General features: G+C 37.3%; 1 protein-coding gene across 5 annotated transcripts in view; it reads right to left on the bottom strand.

Annotated features, from left to right (window-relative positions):
• LOC126263670 (sedoheptulokinase-like) overlaps positions 1-17457 on the bottom strand; it is a 179039-nt gene that overhangs the window by 95855 nt on the left and 65727 nt on the right. For all 5 annotated transcript variants that reach the window (XR_007546887.1, XM_049960804.1, XM_049960812.1 and 2 more), the window contains one exon: positions 16707-16844. Coding sequence is in view for 4 of the 5 variants with exons in the window: in XM_049960804.1 (XP_049816761.1) it covers positions 16707-16844 (138 nt within the window). In the remaining variant the exon portion in view is untranslated. The remainder of the gene's footprint in view (positions 1-16706; positions 16845-17457) is intronic.

The following is a 17457-nucleotide window of genomic DNA, read 5'->3' as shown; positions in this document are numbered from 1 at the left end:
AACACTCCATACAAAACATTTTATGAGTCTTTTCCTCAGTTCTCTGTCCATATTGCTGCAGAAAATTCTCCTTTTCTTATAAAATGCCATCTGTCATTGCTACCCTTGTTTTAATTTCTGTGCTGCACTTCCAGTTGGTGTCTATCCAGCTTCCAAGATACTTAAAATTTTGCACCTGTTCTAATATTTCTCCATTAAGTATAATTTTTATTTCTTTATTTCCTCCTACTGCCAATACTTTTGTTTTCTTTGTGTTCATTTTCATTGCATAATTTTTTCTGTTATCTTCAATGGTGTCCACTAAATCCTGTAATTCTTTTTCCCCTGTGGCTAGAAGGACCATGTAATCAGCAAACCTCAAACACCCTAGTCTTCTTCCTCCAATTTCTATTCCTTTGTCATCTAATGAGCATTGGTCAATCATATTTTCCAAGTAGCAATTGAAAAGGGTAGGTGATAAACAGCATCCTTGACTTACTCCTTTGCCTAGTTTGATCCAGTTTGTACTTTCTCCTCACACTTTAAATGAGGCTTTTTGATTCAGATATAGTGAGTTTACAAGTCTTCTGGTTTTCCAGCCCACTCTCTTTTCCCTCATTATGGTCACCAGCTTTTCCCAAGCCATACTGTAAAATGGCTTTTCTAGACCAATGAAGCACATATAGTGGTCTCTTCTTTTTTCAATAAATCTTTCTCCCAAGATTCGTAGGAGCCCTATTGCATCTCTGGTGCCCGTACTCTGTCTAAAGCCAAACTGCTCCTCACCAGGATTCTCCTCCATTACTTTTTCAAGTCTCTTATTAATTATTCTTAACATCACTTCGGCTGCATGTGAAATGATGCTGATTGTCCTGTGCTAACTGCATTTCTTGGTTCTATGTTTTTTCGGTGATGGAATCATTACTGTTGTCAGAAAGTCCTCAGGCCATTCACCACTGTCATATATTTTATTACATAACCTCAATATTTCTCTTATTCCATCTTGGTTCAAGCATTTTAATACAGGCTGTTTATAAATGAATATTGGGGTTTTTACACTTTATAATATTTATTACATTAAACTTGCAGTTATAAATGATATGTCAAATGAAAGAGCAACTCAAACAGTTTTACCAAGAACCTTATAAATGTTTTATGTGAGCACCATTTGTCACACAGCACACATCAAGTCTATAGCCAAGTAGTGGATAGGCCGCAAGGGGCCCAATGACAGGGCTTGCTTTGCGTGGCCTCCACGTTCACCTGACCTATCACCATGCGATTTTTTTCTTTGGGGCTTCATCAAGAATTGTGTGTGTGTGCCTACGCTACCAGCAGACCTCCCTGAATTAAGAAACTGGATTGAAGCAGCTGTTGCTACTGAAGACACACTTATCAATGTTTGGGAAGAACTCAGCTATAGACTTGATGTGTGCCATGTGACAAAAGGTGCTCAGATTGAACATTTATAAGGTTCTTGGTAAAACTGTTTGAGTTGCTCTTTCATTTGACATATCATTTTAGCTGTAAGTTTAATATAATAAATATTATAAAGCATTAAAATCCCAATATTCATTTATGAACACCCTGTATTTCTCCTGGTACTTTATCTGTACCTACTGCTTTGCCATTTTTCATTGCAGCAATGGCAAACTTTACTTCTTCCATTATGATGGTTGGCCCTTTCTTGTCATCACATACACTGTTGAGTGATTCAAGTTCCAGAGTTTCTGGTTTACGATCTGTGTCATACCTCTTTTAGATATTCTTCCCATCTCTGGAGGACATCGTCACGATCTTTGTACACTACCTCTTCATCTATACTCAAAATTTTCATAGTAGCACTTCCTGCTCTGTTTTGATCCCATGTCATAGTCTTTCCCTGTTGTATAGTAAGTTGTATCTTCCCTTCCTGTCCAGTTCTTCAACTGCATCACATTCCTCTTTTAGCCATTTTTTCCTAGCCTGCTCTGTGTCTCTTCACAGTTCATTAATTAATCTTTGGTACATCTTTCTTGTTTTTAAATTTTCTTCTCTTCTCCATCTTGCAAATCATGTCTTGCATAACCAATGTTTTTTTTTTTTTTTGTTTTTTTTTCCCCTTTTCCCTTTTACATATCTTATATTTCGCTGTTGTGTTTTAATGATTCCTTCTTTCAGCATATTCCAGTACTCATCGACATTATCAGGTGTTTCTTTGTCTCGTAATGTGTTTAGAAACTCAAGTGACAGCATTTCTGTAATTTGTAATTTGTTGGATCTTATCTTCTCTAGATTCCACTTCTTCACCATGGTTTTTCATTCTTATTTCTATTTCTGCTGTAAGTAAGTTGTGGTTGGTATTAATATCTACACCTGGTAATGTGTGAATCTTCTTGATACCATTCCTGTATCTTTCTTCTATCAGTATAAAATCAATTTGGTTTCTGTATTTATGCCCTGGTGATTTCTAAGTGTAGGGCCTCTTGTTGTGGTTATTGAAACATGTATTTATCACTACCAGCTGCCTTTCCCTGCAGAAGTCAATTAGACATTCACCTCTATCGTTTCTCTTTCCAAGACCATGACTGCTTCCCTCTTTCCCTTTTCCCACAATGGCGTTCCAGTCTCCCATTACTATTTTGCAGCATTTTTTATTTTCATCCATTATTCTCTTATTACATTGTATGTTTCTCTACAATTTGGTCATCATGTTCTGAAGTTGGCACATACACCTGGGCAATCAATAAATCTTTTTGTGCTCCTTTCAGCCTTACACCAATAACCCGGTCATTTGCATAGTCCACGTATTCCACACGTTTAGCCAATTCCTTTGTCATAATCATTCTTACTCCATTCATTCCTTTTACTTCTCCACCTGAGTAGTACAATACATATTCATCTGACTGTAACTCTCCACATCCATTCCATCTTACCTCAGCAACTCCTAAGAGGTCCAGCAGTGTACCATGATTAATGCACAATAGTTTAAAAGTGTACAGAATTGAAAAATATTGAAACAATTCTTGTTATGTCCATGATATTAACCCTAACAGAGGATGTGATTTCAAGTTTATTTCAGTTTGTCAGTACAACTAGGTGTTAGCTATCCAAACAACTATAACTGTGCATTTGAGACCCTCAGGCAATTGCATAAAATATGAACTCCAGTGTACCAGGAGTAAATGACATTTATTAATTTATAAAAACAGAAAATACACTTGGTGATACTTGGTACTAGTTGGCACTAGAGAAGAATTTCACGAGACTGTTTATAACTGGCAAGAAATCATCACTCTATGTAGCACTTGTGGAACATAACACTGCACACAGAGAACAAACCAAAACCCACCACCTTAGTGGCTGGAGTGGGAACTCTTTGACAGCTCACATGAACACAGCAGCTGATGGTAACTGGTGATATTGTTCCCTACAAATTCACACCTTGTGATTCTACAAAGACTAAAATATTTCAAAATGAAGACACTACAGTTTTATTAAAATGAGCAGTACAATTACCTATTGTTTGTGTATGGTATTTCTGTACCTATGCAGTGTAAACTGGATGTCACTCTAGAATGTAGTGAATGAGTAATTAATGATAGCCATTCTTACCATCTTTTTCAAACCTAGTTGATTAATTATGTGTTACTTTCTTCCTGTGGTGTAGGGGACTACAACAAACCCATGGTAACTCCTGCCTGTCATAAAAGGTAACTAAAAGGAGTCCTATACATACTTAACCTTTCATGTTGAAGACTCCACTATCACCTGGACAATAGCCAGTGTTGTCAGAAATGCAGGCCATTTGGTGATGGATGCCTTCTTCCCCCCATCCTACTCCCACCACCAGCACCACCACTACCACCACCGTTCCTTCAGTCTTCTGATAGGCTCAATGTGGCCCTCCGCGAATTCCTGTCATAAGTCAGTCTCCTCATCTCAGTGTAGCACTTGAACCCTATGTCCTCAATTGTTTGTTGGATGTATTTCAATCTCTGTTTGTCTCTCCAGTTTTTACTCTTGGCAACTGGAATAAAATAATAACTGGATCCTTTTACCAACCTCCCAACTCAGGTGATACAGTTGTAAAAGGATAGAAGAAAACTTGAGTCTAATTTCAAACACGTAACTCATAGTCATGTTGACTTCGATTTACCCTTGATATGTTGGCGAAAATACATGATTAAATTCTTGGTCAAAATACACATTTAAATCTGGAGGTACACATAAAACATCATTCAAAATTGTCCTAAACGCATTCTCTGAAAATTATTTCGAGCAATTAGATTATGAGCCCACCCAAATAGTAAACAGTTGTGGAAACACACTTGACCTCTTAGCAACAAATAAACCATAGCTAATAATGAGCATCAAAATGGATACAGGGATTAGTGAACACCAGGTTGTCACAGAGAGACTGAGTACTGTAACTTCCAAAGCCTCCAAAACTAAATGAAAAATACATCTATTCCAAAAAACAGATATAAATTTGCTTGACAGCTTCCTGGGGGGAATCTCCACTCCTTCCAAATTGACAATCTAAGTGTAGACCAGATGTGGCTTTTAATTCAAAGAAATAGTACTGACAGCAATTAAGAGATTTATAAAAATTAAACTAATGAACAATGGCACCGATTCCACATAGTACACAAAACAGATCAAAACACTGTTGCAGAAACAACTAAAAAAGCATGCCAAATTTAAATGGTTGCAAGATTCCCAGGATTGGTGACCTTTTACAGAAGCTCAAAATTTAGCACAGACGTCAATGCGAGATGCTTATAACAGTTTCCACAATGAAACCTGTGTGATGACAATGGAAATACCATCAATGACAGTGCTGGCAAGGAAGAGTACTAAATGCAGCCTTTCAAATTACTTCATCAAAGAATGTGGAGAAAATATCCCACAATTCAAATTAAGATGCCACCATGAGTAACTGAGAATTAGATATACTTGAAGGATTGAAGCAATTTAAATCACTTAATAGAAGCAAGTCTTCCAATCCAGACTGTATACTAATTAGGTTTCTTTCAGAGTATGCTGATGCAATAGCTCCATACTTACCAATTGAATACAATTGCTTGCTCAACAAAAGATCCACACCTGAAGACTAGAAAGTTGCACAGGTCACAACAATATTCAATTATGCTCCCATATCATTAATGTTGATATGCAGCAGGATTTTGAAACATATACTGTGTTCGAACATTATGAATTGCCTTGAAGAGAAAGGTCTATTGGCACACAAGTCAACATCGACTTAGAAAACATCATTCTTGTGAAACACAATAGCTCTTTACTCACACCAAGTGCTATTGACAAGGGATTTCAAATTGATTGCATATGTTTGATTTCCGGAAGGCTTTAGGCACTGTACCTCACAAGCGGCTTGTAATCGAATTGTGTGTTTACAGAATATTACCTCAGTTATGCAACTGCATTCTTGATTTCCTTTCAGAGAGGTCATAGTGCATAGTAATTAATGGAAAGTCATCAAGTAAAACAGAACTGATTTCTGGCATTCCCCAATACAGTCTTATAGGCCCTTTGCTGTTCCTTATCTATATAAATGATTTGGGAGACAATCTGAGCAGCAGTCTAAGGTTTTTTCCAGATGAAGCTATAATTTATTGCCTAGTAAAGTCATCAGAAGATCAAAACAAATTGCAAAAGACTTGGAAAAGATATCTGTATGGTGCAAAAATTGACAGATGACTTTAAATAATGAAAATTGTGAAGTCATCCACATGAGTGCTAAAAGGAATCCATTAAACTTCAGTTACACGATAAATCAATCAAATCTAACAACAGTAAATTCAACTAAATACCTAAGAATTACGCTTATGAACAACTTAAAATGGAAAGAACACACAAAACATGTTGTGGGAAGGTGAACCACAGACTGCACTTTATTGGCAGAATACTTAGATGATGCAACAGATATATTAAAGAGACTGCCTACACTACTCTTGTCTGTTCTCTTTTGGAATACTGCTGCATGGTGTGGGATCCTTACCAGATAGGGTTAACGGAGTACACTGAGGAAGTTCAAAGAAGGGCAGCATGTTTTGTATTATTGAGAAATGGGGAGGGAGTGTCATGGTCATGATATAGGATTTGAAGTGGGCATAATTACAGCAATGGCATTTCTCATTATGACAGGATCTTCTCATGAAATTTCAATCACCAACTTTCTCCTTCAAAAGCAAAAATATTTGGTTGATACTGACTTCAATAGAGAGAAACTATGATTATAATAAAATAATAATGAAAATCATAGCTCACACAGAAAGAAACAGGTGTTTGTTTTTTCCCACACGTTGTCTGGGAGTGGAATATTATAGAATTATTGTGAAAGTGGTTCGATGAACTCTCTGCCAAGCACTTAAGTGTGATTTGCAGAGTATCCATGTAGATGTAGAGGTATCTTCTACAGCTCTCTCTAGCACTATGGAAGTTATTCCCTCACGCCTTAACATGTCATGTCATCCTGTCCCTTGTTTTTGTCAGTGTTTTCCTTATGTTCCTTTCATCACCTATTCTGCAGAGAACCTCCTCATCCCTTATCTTATCAGGTCACCAAATTTTGAACATCCTTCTACACCATCATTTTTTAAGTGCTTGGATTCTCTCCTTTTCTGGTTTTCCCGCAGTACATGTTTCTTTTTCATACAATAATGTGCTCCAAGCACACATTCTCAGAAATTTCTTCCTCAGGTTAAGGCTGATGTTTCTAGTAGTTGACTTCTCTTGGCCAATAAAGCCTTCTTTGCCTGTGTTATTGTGCTTTTTATGTCACCCTTGCTTCATCATTTGAATTTTGCTTCCAAGGTAGCAATATTTCGTCACTTTTCCTACTTCACAGCCATCAGTTTTGATGTAAAGTTTATCATTCATCTCATTTCTGTTCCTCCTCATTACTTTTATCTTTTTTTCAGTTTACTCTCAATCCATATTTTGTCCTCAAAGGCTATTCATTCCATTCAATATGTCCTGTAATTCTTCTTCATTTTCAATGATGACAGCAATGTCATCACCAGTGAACCTTACCATTAATATCCTTCCACCCTGAATTTAAATCTCTCTCTTGACCTTTCTTCCATTTTTGACACCACTTCTCCAATGTGTATACTGAACGGTAGGACAAAGCCTACATCCCTGTTTTAAACCCTTTTAAAACTAAGCACTTCATTCTTTTTTGCCATTCTAATTGTTCCACCTAGCTTTCTTGTAGATATTGTATATAATATATAACCTACTCATATTTTTCTCAGTATTTCGAACATCTTGCGCAATTTTACAATGACAAATGCTTTTTCCAGATTAATGAATCCTATCAATGTGACTTGATTTTTCTTAAGTCTTGCTTCCATTATGAAGTGTAACATCAGAACTATGTTTCTGGTGCCCTTGCCTTCCCACAGAGCAAAACTGATCATCATCTAACAGGTCCTCAATCTTCTTTTCCATTCATCTGCGTATTATTCTTGTCAGCTCTTGGATGCAAGTGCTGATAAGCTGAATGCCTGATATTTCTTGCACTTACCAGCCCTTGCTATCTTTGATTGTGTGGATGACATTTTTTTAAAAGTCTGATGGTATTTCTCCATACTCATAGGTTCTACACACAGACTTGAATAATCACTTGGTTGCTACTTCCACCAACAATTTCACAAATTCTGAAAGAATGTTATTTATTCCTTCTGCCCTACTTGTCACAAATCTTCCAAAGCTCTGTTGAACTCTGACTCTAATACTGGATTCTCTATGCCTTCCACATCAAATCTCGTTTCTTCCTCAATCACATCATCAGACAAGTCCTTTCCCCCTCTTAGAGGCCTTCACTCTCTCTTCTGTGATTCAGTGGAATTCCCACTGACACTTAATGTTGACACTCTTGTTTTTAATTTCACCCAAGATTTCCCATATGCTCAATCGGTCCTTCAATCTACCATTTTTTTTTATTTCTTCACATTTTTCCTGCAGCCACTTCACTGGGTTTCCCTGAATTTCCTATCTATTTCATTCCTAACTTAGAGCTGCTCAGTCCTCTTCAGGTGAGTTGCCTACTGTGGTACTCATTATTCTAATGCACCTCATCATTCCTCAGTACATCAGTATCCCATTTCTTTCCACACAGTTTCTTCCAGACAATTCTTTTAAATTTTAGTCTTCTCTTCATCATTATTAAATTACGATCCAAGTCTATATTTGCTCCTGTGTATGCCTCACAATCCAATATCCAATTTCAGAATCTCTGTCTGACCATGATATAGTTCCACTGAAATTATCCCGTATTTCCAGGCCTCTTCCATGTATATCTCCTCCTCGTGTGATTTTTTTAACAGTGTGCTATATCTAGCTGAAATTTATTGCAGTACTCAGTTACTCTTTCCCCTGTTTTATTCCTACTACCAAGCCCATATTCTTCAGTGATCCCTTCTTCTGCACCTTTTTCTAATGTCATGTTCCAGTCCCCCACAGTTATTAGATTATCATTTCCTTATATGGTCCATAATCTATTCACCATGCACTGTGATCTCATGCACTTATTATCAGAGTGTATTTATGCTTGCACCTGAAGTCCAGTGTGGTAATCAATTGAACATGTAGGGTCATCATGTACCCATGTGGTTGTAGCCCCCTGATAACACAGGATCCCACAGCTGATACCTGAACTGCAAACTCCATATGTATCGTGAGGATTAGGTGTATGTGCGATCAGGGTACCAGGACTCTGGGCAGCAGCTACTATGCCATGTAGCCTTTGCCATGGTGGCATGGTGCCCATGTGGAGATTCTTTCATCAGAGTGGACAATCCACAATGAAATAAATCAAACTTACCAGTAGCTGCGCCAACAAAACCTTCTCAATAGATAGGAAACAAGATTTCAGTGCAGAGACTTACAATACCATGGTATTTCCATCTTTGTTCAAGTTATGGGATGAGAGTCAGGATAAGAAGAAATGGAGATAGATAATTCAGGCAGTTCTTGGTATGCTCAAGAACTGATGGAAATTCTTTTGCAAAAATGAAGTAACTGTTTTTCATTGAAAGTACATGCTGTATCAAGAGCTGGTGAAGCTACTGGAACAGCTGCCTCCACCCTACCTCCTACTAGGCTCAAATGGCTCTGAGCACTATGGGACTTAACATCTGAGGTCATCAGTCTTACTAGGGGACTTCAATGGTTGCAATTCTCTGGGGGGAGGGGGGGGGGGCTAAAACACATCCAGCAGGGTGTCAAATAAGAGAGAAATTAATCTCAGGACTGGAAGTGTTCTTACTTAACATTGGAGCTCCAACACATTTCAGTACACCCTATGGAACATACTCAGCTATAGACATTACAGCCTGCAGCCCAAGCATCTGACCACTGATTCAGAGGAGTGACCATGGCAGTCTCTGTGACAGGTACCACTTTTTTATCACGCTGTCTTTCTCAACTCTCCAACCACTGAATGCACACCATGATGGTTGCTTTGGAAAACCAACTAGCAGTCTTTCACTTCCAATGCAACATTTGAAGGAGAAAGATCTCAAATGAGTAACAGCAGATACTATTGATACAATTATATGTGCTGCAAAAGCAACAATATCCCATTCTCCAGGACTTCCCCACAGGAAACTTTTGCTGTGGTAATTAGAAGAAACAGGCACAGCTGTCAGAGGGTGCTTCAATGACACAAATTTTATTCTTCTGAGGAACATGTAATAGCATTAAAGAGATTTTGAGCAAAGGCATGGTTTTTAATACAAAAAAGGAGAAAGCAGGAGTGTGGGGAACAGTATGTATAGTCCATGAGAGCCCACATCCCCTCATCTCAAGTATGAACTGAACGTTGCCACATTTGCACCCACTAGCCATCAACAGCAGCTCCTGACATCTCCTTAAATGGCGACATCTATGGCGACATCTATGCCAATCCCTCAGTTGTTGCTGAATTTTTTGAAGCGTACCTTGCCACGGCATCTGCATGCAGTAACTGTATGATCTGTAAACACCCAGCAGACCAAAACTAATTATCCATCTGTCTGCAAGGACTTGAGTCATACAATGTTCCTTACAGTGAATGGGAGCTTCATTGTGGTTTAACAATGTTGAGACACAGACCCTGGACCAAATAAAATCTACAGTCAAATGCTTAAACACCTTAGTAATGACAGCATCAAACACGTACTTGGTTTTTTTAGCAGTGCTGACAAGAAGGGGAATTTCTCTGCCAACGGAGGGAGAGTATCATTATTTCTATCCTATCATTATTTCTATCCTGAAACAAAGAAATTTCTCACAAATTTTGACTAATTATTGACCAATCTCTTTAGTGAATGGGATGGTGCCTGGGAGCCACAGGATATTTACCATAGTTTCAAAGCAGCTTTTGTGTACTCTGACCCACTACAGACCAATTAATATGTCTGGAATCTGCAGTGCAATGTTTTTGCACATCACCAACAACTGACCATCACGTTCTTTGATCTGCAGAAGGTCCAACTGTTCTGGGTCCAGTCCCTCATAACCAAAGTGTACAGGAAAATGGACTCTCTAGAGGATCAGCTTCAGGCATAGCCCTCTTTGCCATTGCAATCACTAGTATAGTGACCACCTTGCAACTCTGTGCGTCTTGTTTATGGTAAGTAGCAATCTATGTTTTCTTACATTGTTGTTACCCATGAGTTCCTTTTACATCAAGAGGACTTGCCCGTGCAGCTGTGGTAATCATACAACAACAATCTATATTCTCACAGTGTTATCCAGCTGACTAACCTGAGACAAGCCATGAACCTATCTACCTCTCCTCCTTGCTCCAGATACTTGCACATGATGTCACAGCAGCCAAAAAAGTTATACATTTTCTGAGGTAAAGTGAACATTATGACAAAATCTAATTAACTTAATTTTCAGGGGTGGATGAGGACAGAGCACCTCTCACTGTGACTCATACCCTGAGAGGCCTCAAGCAGCTTTCTCCCCCCACAGTATCATGCATTTTTAAATTTTTATGCACATATTTTATACATCCATTTAAGCTAATAAGCTCTCTACTTCATATAAATCTTCATTTTCTCACTCCATTTTGGTCATGCAGTGTACGATGACCCTCCTTGGCATATTATTCAGTGATGTTGGTATGGGATGGGTGAGAGGGTGCACTATCTGCTACAGAAATCTGCTGTGTAGTATCCTCCAGGTGTGGCCAATTCTGCTTCTATGTCAGCATCAATTCCTGGTGATTGGCTATAATTTCAGCTGCCTGGGTTTTGTCTCTCTTTCAACCATTTCCCTTTACTTGAATGAATTTCCAGTGGAATGAGTGACTGACAACTGAGATTTAAACCTATAATAATCATCACCACCATTACATTGTATTTTTTGTGGGTAATTCTTCTTCTAACCAGATCATTGCAGTGATGAATCCATCAGTTGTTCTACGCCTGTAATCACACTAAAGAGTGTCATCTCTAGTAAGTTAATAATTTTTATGTGAACTTTGCACAGCCTTATGTCTGAGTGCACTATTCATTGAAAACAGTTCATGAAATAGCTGATATATATGCAACAATTGATATGTTTTGTTTTGCTGAACATCACCTTGAAGCTACATGAATTATTAAATTATTTAGTTACATTTTAATTGGTTCTTGCTACTCTGTAGGACCAATGTGAGACAAGGAGATAAGGAAAAGGGGGGGGGGGGGGCTGATGGCAATTTACATGCCAAATGTTCTTGGCCACCTACAGGAAATACAGTATTCCACAGTTCTTTGTCCAGCTAAAAACAATTCCTTAAAAACTTTATAGGAACAGCAGTAAGAGCATATTATGTAGAAATTTTAATATTAATTTTCTTGCAAATAAAAACAATCATAAACACTTGGAATCATCATTGTCTACCTTTAAATTTATTCTCTATGATCTCATTTTCTGACATTAGTAGATGGGCCCAGCAAGATGATTATTGATAACCTGTTGTTGGACCACAAACATTATAATGAAGTATGATCAAACGACAGCCTTAAAAGTTACCAGCAGAGAAATGGTAAATGGTCAGATCCTAGTCAGACATGTTAGAATAATAAATACAGAATCTATTAGTTTGTTTGGAAGTAATTTACAACATGAACAAGCTTATCAGGCAGACACCTTGGATGAGAAATTAAATTCATTCTTGAACTTCTTTCTCAAACACTTTGAAGTCTGATTCTCCCAAATCAAGAGTAAAATCGAACCAACCCCAAGTGCAAGGAAAGAGGGGCTAACAACTGAAATTAGAATATCATATGGCCATAAAAGGGACCTGTGTATAGAACAGAGGGCTAGTGTAAACTTGTCAGTAAAATTATATCAAAAGAAATATTGCAAAATATAGACATGTGTAACCAAGAAGGCCAAAGACATGCACTGTGCACAAAAAATTAGCAGGTCAAACAATAAAGTAAAAACCATGTGGAACACCATAGAAGTGATACCAGCAGGAACAAAAAACCAGAATAAGCAGGATGTCCTAGTTCTCTGGTGATAGAATGGGCCAGAATAGTCAAAAGTTGCCTGATTAGAATTCAATGAATTTTTTTCTCACACTACTGAAAAAACAGGAAACTACAGTTATCAGCCTCTCATAGAAGCCATAGAGCTGCTTAATCACAAATACCAAACATAGCACTTCATTTCAAAAGCACAACCCCTAAAGAAGCTGTAAAGACCATAAAATTACTTATAAGTATTCAATCCTCTTTGTGTGATGTATCAAATAAGATTTTCATATCATGTGCAGACTTAACGAGTTACATATTGTGCTATATGTGTAACAAATTGATGTAAACCAGGATATTTCGTGATAGAGTAGAACAAAGGGTAGTGATGTTAATTCAAAGAAGTGGATAGTGGCATGTAATAGCCAACTGTTAGCCCATCTCTCTGTTTCCAGCATTCTCAACAGTTTTGAGAGAATAGTGTATGACAGGATTTACAGCCACACTACACAAAACACCTTACTGACACCTTTGGCTTCCTGAAGGGATTCTCCACACAGAGAGCTATATTTTGTTTAATAAAAATTCTAGCTGAACTAAATTTCCTAAACAATTTTTGATGTTGCTGAGCAACAGTCATACAATAATTTTTAAATGAACACACTGCCACTTGACTGTATTGTCATTTATTTAATTATGAGCCAGGTTTTGGCCTTTTATGCCATTTTCAAGTGACTGAGTTTATGTCATTAACATATATTGCAGGAAACAAAAAGTTGCCCTAACACGGACAGGTGTACCAATAAGGAGTCTCTCTAGACTTGTTTCTTGGAGCAATGATTTTGTTGATCTACATTAATGATTTACAAAGTATAATTTATAACAGGGTAAAAATAGTAATATTTGCTGATAACACAAGTATCCTGATCAAAGGGTTCAAAACACTATACATCCCTTATAGTCACTAACCATGTATATGAATAGTTAACAGCAAGTAGTCTAGCCTTAAATTTGTCAAAAACCCCTATTAAGCAATGTTAGAGAACAAATAAAACTTCAAGTTCCTGAAATGGATACTGACAAGCAGAAAATTAATATACAGTTCATAGGCATCCAGATGGACAATCAGCTACGAACAAATGAGCAAACTGATAAGCTGCTCAAGAAACATTGCTCAGCACGCTTTTAACTGAGCACTATTTCTCACTTCATTGCTGGAGAAATAATATTAGTGCCTTATTTTTCATATTTCTATCTATTCTCTCCTATGATACAAACTTTTGGACTATGGCTGTAGGAGCTGATAAAATATTCAGGCTTCAAAAACAAGCATCCATTTTTAATCATTCACACAAATTTATGCCAAAAAATTGCAGAGTGTAATATTATATGTAGCCAACTGTAGATAGAAACTAGCTAAAACAGTATATATATGATATCTAAAATGTTTGTGTAGAAAAATGTTCATGTCAGTTAATACTATATTCTTTAACTCAACATGTGCTATATTACTAGAACACTTCTGTACAACATATAATCTGCAGGAGCAAATAAAAAATCAAATTAAGGGAAATTAGTTTATATCATAAGTTTCAAGGGAAAAATATTTTGTAAGATGAGAGAGCTCTGGGATTGTTACAGTATCCAAATAGATATAGAACTGGATCGGGAACTTCATAACAGGAAGAATTCATTTCATCACACAAACTGTGCTATAACATCAGAAGTTAATGTCAGTAAATCTTGATTCTTTAGACCATGCTGTTGTCTATAAATATGGCATTACCCAAAAAGTTTAAGATTCAGGCAGATTTACAGATAAATTCCAGCAAGCAAATATAATGGTACTGTAATCATACGCATCCACAAGGGGGGGCACTCCACATTGCCCCCCCCCCCCCTCCTCCTCGCCACAGAATCTGGAGTATAGAGTTTTTATACGTTACAGAATTCTTGCACACTTCTACAAATGAGTGGAAGACCATCAGTTCCCTGGAATTTTTTGTGCCACCTATAAAATTTTGTTCTCGTGGCATGACATGTTTCAAAACTGACCAACTCATTTACAAAAAAACTGGTAATTTTAAGTCTTGTGCCCCCTCTCCTTCCCCCCTGGATAAATTTCTGTGGATTCCCACGACTATAGTACACATAAACACTTTTATTTAGAGCATCAGTAGTAGATCACAGGAATTACATATTTGGGAGTACTTTATATAAAGTAATTTATAATGGAATTAACACACAAATCTGGTTACAGATAAATAAAACACCACATTCAGTCACTGGGAACACTGCAAGAAGCTGTTACTTATTTATGAAAGGAAATCATTTACAAAAGTTGCAACTGGTGAACTGTATAGTCATGTTCTATGTCTAGGATTCTTATCAAAGGAGACTTGCAGAAGGGACTGAAAAGATTCAGAACAGCATTTTAGCTTTGTACAGTGCACAGCCATCACATAATTTTGGTGGGAAGAAACTACAAGGAGAGTGCTTATGTTCATATAGAGATGCACAGAGATTATAGTTCCCAAAGGGAAGACATGAAAATTAGAAGAATTCTGGTTCATATTACTGCACTGGGTTCTGTAGTACATAAACTTTGTCATTCGTAGTAGTGCTTCCCTGGATTTATGTTCCATTGAGCAATAGGCAATGAAACTGTATAAGCTGTGAAAACAATTTTAATATCTTCACATAATAGCAGGAAACACTATTCTGACAAAATTTTGTTGCCGTTGTTCTTACATTTACAATGCTCAACAGCACAGTTACTCTTTGCAAAAATATGCTGAAATTTGTATGAGTAGTTGTTGAATGTGTTCATCATATCTTGAGTGATCACTTTTCAAATGCCAAGTGATTTACCTGAATGACATTCTTAATTCTATGCTCATCAATCTCAGATTCAAACAGTTAAAAACTTTTATTCACTAAACAGAGGGTAAGTAAGTTTGTTGTGCTGCAAATGGCTGTGTTTTGGAATTTGAACCCTTGGATTAGCATATTTCTGCAGGTCTGGTTATTTTTTTAATCTTTCTTGGTCAGATTAAATATGTGAACTGGACTGGTCTTGAACCTCCTGTGAGTAATGCTCTGTAAGGACTTACTTAACACACACACACACACACACACACACACACACACACACACACACACTTTCCCCCCCTCCCCCCCCCCCCCCTCTCTCTCTCTCTCTCTCTCTTTCAAACACACAGCTGCAGTTGCCTTCAAATGCTGCAACTTGGATGGAGGGAATACCGATCTTGGATAGTTTTAGTGTGGGGAAATGGAAGAGATGAGGAGAGGGAGGGGGAGGAGGGGAGGGGCGAGAGAGAGTAGAATGAGATAGTTTTCTCACCCTCCTCCCCTTCCTTGCCCTGCCCCATCCCATCTGTCCAACATAACCCAACCCCAAGATTACTTTTCTACTCCATTCCAGATAATTTATTGAAATCTTTCCTTATCCCTCTATCTTTTTCTCCTGCTATGCATATTTTACTTTCCCCCTGTGCTCTCCCCCTTTCTCTTAACTTTGCTATACATGCACCCAATGCTTCATTTGTGATGGTACACACTGGTATCCCATACTAGTACCTCTGATGGAAAAAAAATCAGAATTTCAGGTTTTGAGATGTATGATTGAACTTCCATTGTGGCTGAAGCGATGTGAAACTAATGTTGTATTCACACTTTTAAGATGCTCAGGAAAGTGTTAAAATAATGTTTTAAGAAGTATAAATTTCAAACACACCCTCCTTCCAGGAAAATCACTGTACCAGAACCTCTTTTTTTCACAGACTGAGCACTGCATACACCTTCTTAATTTATAGTTCCTATCAGCTGCATAACTCTTTGACCTCAGGTATCAATGAATAATTTTAGAATATCTCCCAATTTTATACATTACAAAAATGCTGGGCTACTTGTTTCCTCATACCCACATACTTGATACATATCTGTTCATCGCAGCTAAGCACATATGATTCCCATACTGCCCAAGAATTGTCAGAGAAGTGCTCAACAATGACCATTTTAAAAGCAACAAATACCCCATGCAACTTTTCTGTAAAGCATTGATGCTAAATAAATCAACCTACCCCACACTGAGGTTGGGATCACAAGATACAGTACTCTTACAAACACTTAAGTTCAAAACTGACAATGGTAAGTGAAAATTACAGAAATAAGTGGTAGGTAAGAGGCTGCATTTGTTTTTCAGTCGTATTATGTTAATGAGATCTAAACTATTAATAAAAGTACCTGGAGATTGATGACTAGGTTGAAAATCTGGTTTCATAACAAATGCTAGCTGTGCAGATGTAGATATATTCATCACAGCATCATCATCTTTTTCCAGTGTGGCAAGAACTGAACATGGAAGATCCCCCAATGCTGCTCCTGGTATTGAAAAATTGGAAGTTAAAGAAGAATAACTTTTATGCTTTAATAATAAAAGTAAATTTACAAACCAACATGTAACAATGGGAAATGGCATTAAAGACTAGCTGAAAGCAGAACTGTAAATAATTACATAAAATTTGCAGTCTTTGAACACAGAGATTCATTGTTGACAAACTTTCTAGGTTATGGATATTTTTGTCAGTAATACACCATCTTCAGTTACAGCAGTTTATTTACTTTTTTAATTCCAATGCGTTTCAGAGATATAACTCTGTCTAGAGTTGTAGCATTTGAACTCCAACAATAAATTAAATATTTTGGCTTAAAATGGTATATAACTAGTAAGTACCACTAACATATGAACTAGTTGCAGATACTGCTTGACAAAATATATGCTAATAATGTGGCAATCTTTCTTCTGCCTGATCCTGATCTTCTCAACATACTGTTGGTCATAAAAACTGCAAGACAAGTTAGGATACCAAACAAAGAAATTTTACTAATGATAGTTATACAATATAGTACAGTAGGAAGACTACTTCATTAAATTTGTAGGTAATTTGGGTGTATGCATGGTAAAAATTTAGTACTCAGATATGCTGTCTCTGGC

The sequence above is a fragment of the Schistocerca nitens genome, chromosome 1, assembly GCF_023898315.1.
Source record: "Schistocerca nitens isolate TAMUIC-IGC-003100 chromosome 1, iqSchNite1.1, whole genome shotgun sequence".
Lineage (NCBI taxonomy): Eukaryota > Metazoa > Arthropoda > Insecta > Orthoptera > Acrididae > Schistocerca > Schistocerca nitens.
Note: the sequence above shows the minus strand (reverse complement) of the source record. Positions and strands in the feature narration are given on the sequence as shown.